Raw genomic sequence first — 1839 nt, 5'->3', positions numbered from 1 at the left:
ATACATATATATGTTTTATTCTTTATCATGTAAATTGGCCAGTGGCCCAAGTACAAATAAATGGATATGCTATTATTTAAACTGAAATTGTATATATACTGTACCGGTAACTTCTATATGGAATGTACATATATCGGTATTTTCTGAAGTATCAGTTGCAGTATACGTAACAGTGGTAGATCCTAAATCAAAACTTGTTCCTGGAGAATGAGTTGAGTTCAACACAACATCACCAGAATTATCAGCTGCAGTTGGTTCTATCCAAGTGATTGGTAACGGTATATTTGCAGAACTTGTCTCTACCGAGATGTCGTTCGGACATCCGTTGATCGTTGGAGCATTACTGTCAATAAATTCTATTTGAAAAAAACAAAATTCGGGTTGACCTTACGGTCGATGAGTTACACGTTTATGCTACCTCCAAAGAAAACAAAATATTAAAAATAATGTGTTTGTGGTAGAAAATGTACTGACGAAAACCTAACCTATGTGTGATTATGTAGAAAGTGTGCTTATTACAATTATTAATGTGTGCTTCACATGAACAATCTGCACATGTAAACAATAACCAAACCTTCGACTGTTACGGTAAAAGTACACTGATCCGAATTGCCTGAAGTGTCTATTGCTACGTAAGTGACGACTGTTTCTCCGACTGGAAATGCACTTGAAGGATTGTGTGTAGGCGAAAGTACTTGAATACCAACATTGTCCGTGGCTACAGGTTCTTCCCAAGTTACTAGCATAGCCGTAGTACCAGCAATAGCCGTTCCATATATATTATCAGGACACGTCACTGACGGACTGGTGTTATCAGTAGGTTCTTTAACAAACAAAACAACATTCATTCTAATATTTAACTGTGAAATATATTTTCTACTTGTTGTAGACAGAGGTGGGGGGGGGGGGGCGTCGGGGAGAGCTGGTCCTCCCGTCGGGAGAAAAAGCACAATTCGTCGGGAGAAAAAAAATTTGTATTTTCTACATATTCAATTCAATTTTCAATTCGTGGACCACTTTCCAAACCTTTAAATCAAAGCGCGACCACACCCACTTTGCTTTTGTCAGGGAAATCTGACCCCTCTCGGGGAATCCCCCCCGTCGGGGACCTCGGTCCCCCGTTGGGCATATCCTGGCGACACCCCTGGTTTTAGACAACTAGAAAATTGTATAGCTACATACAACCTACTAAGAGCAGCATATAATGATATGTATTTAGAAAATAGAGAAGGCCGACATACCAGTTACAACAACAGAAAATGAGCAAGATGCTGAGTTTCCAGAGGAGTCTTCAAACACGTATAACACTGTTGTCGAACCTATATGGAATTCGTCCCCGGATGAATGTGATGATGTTATAGACGTTACACCTTCATCATCTGTTGCTGTGGGGGTAGTCCATGTAGCATTGACAGTTGTTGAGCCTTCTGGAGCTTCAAGTTGGATTGTAGGCGGACATGATTCTACAACTGGAGACCCGTCACCTGATAAAAAGAATTTTTACGAAATCCATAGTGTTTGTTTAACGCAAATGAAAAAATTACGAACAGAATTTATTTTTGTCTAGGAATAAACAACATGACATTTAGGTTAAACATACATTACCTTCGACGGTTACACTAAAGACACAGTAGTTAACATTGTTATACTGATCCATCGCCGTGTATTCAACTGAAGTTACACCAATAGGAAACGTAGATCCTGGAGTTTTGTCAGATAAGAGTGTCACCTTAGCTGTGTTGTCCGTAGCAGTTGGTGGGGTCCAGTGCACAACGCCACCAGCTTGGCTAATATCAGCTGGACAATTAAACATTTGTGGTATTTCGTCATCTATAAGGA

The 1839-nt window shown here is 39.7% G+C and overlaps 1 protein-coding gene across 1 annotated transcript; it reads right to left on the bottom strand.

Annotated features, from left to right (window-relative positions):
• Positions 1 to 104: 104 nt before the first annotated feature.
• On the bottom strand, positions 105 to 1818 carry LOC117121217 (hyalin-like; the record flags this gene model as incomplete). Its single annotated transcript, XM_033266343.1, has 4 exons — positions 1606 to 1818; positions 1242 to 1484; positions 575 to 823; positions 105 to 356 (listed from the first exon to the last, which is right to left on the bottom strand). Coding segments are annotated over exons 1-4 (952 nt in total), but the record flags the coding sequence as incomplete, so codon positions are not given.
• Positions 1819 to 1839: the final 21 nt, after the last annotated feature.

Source organism: Anneissia japonica, unplaced genomic scaffold, assembly GCF_011630105.1.
Source record: "Anneissia japonica isolate Jap-2015-1 unplaced genomic scaffold, ASM1163010v1 scaffold68590_len1839_cov174, whole genome shotgun sequence".
In the NCBI taxonomy this organism is placed as follows: Eukaryota; Metazoa; Echinodermata; class Crinoidea; order Comatulida; family Comatulidae; genus Anneissia; species Anneissia japonica.
Note: the sequence above shows the minus strand (reverse complement) of the source record. Positions and strands in the feature narration are given on the sequence as shown.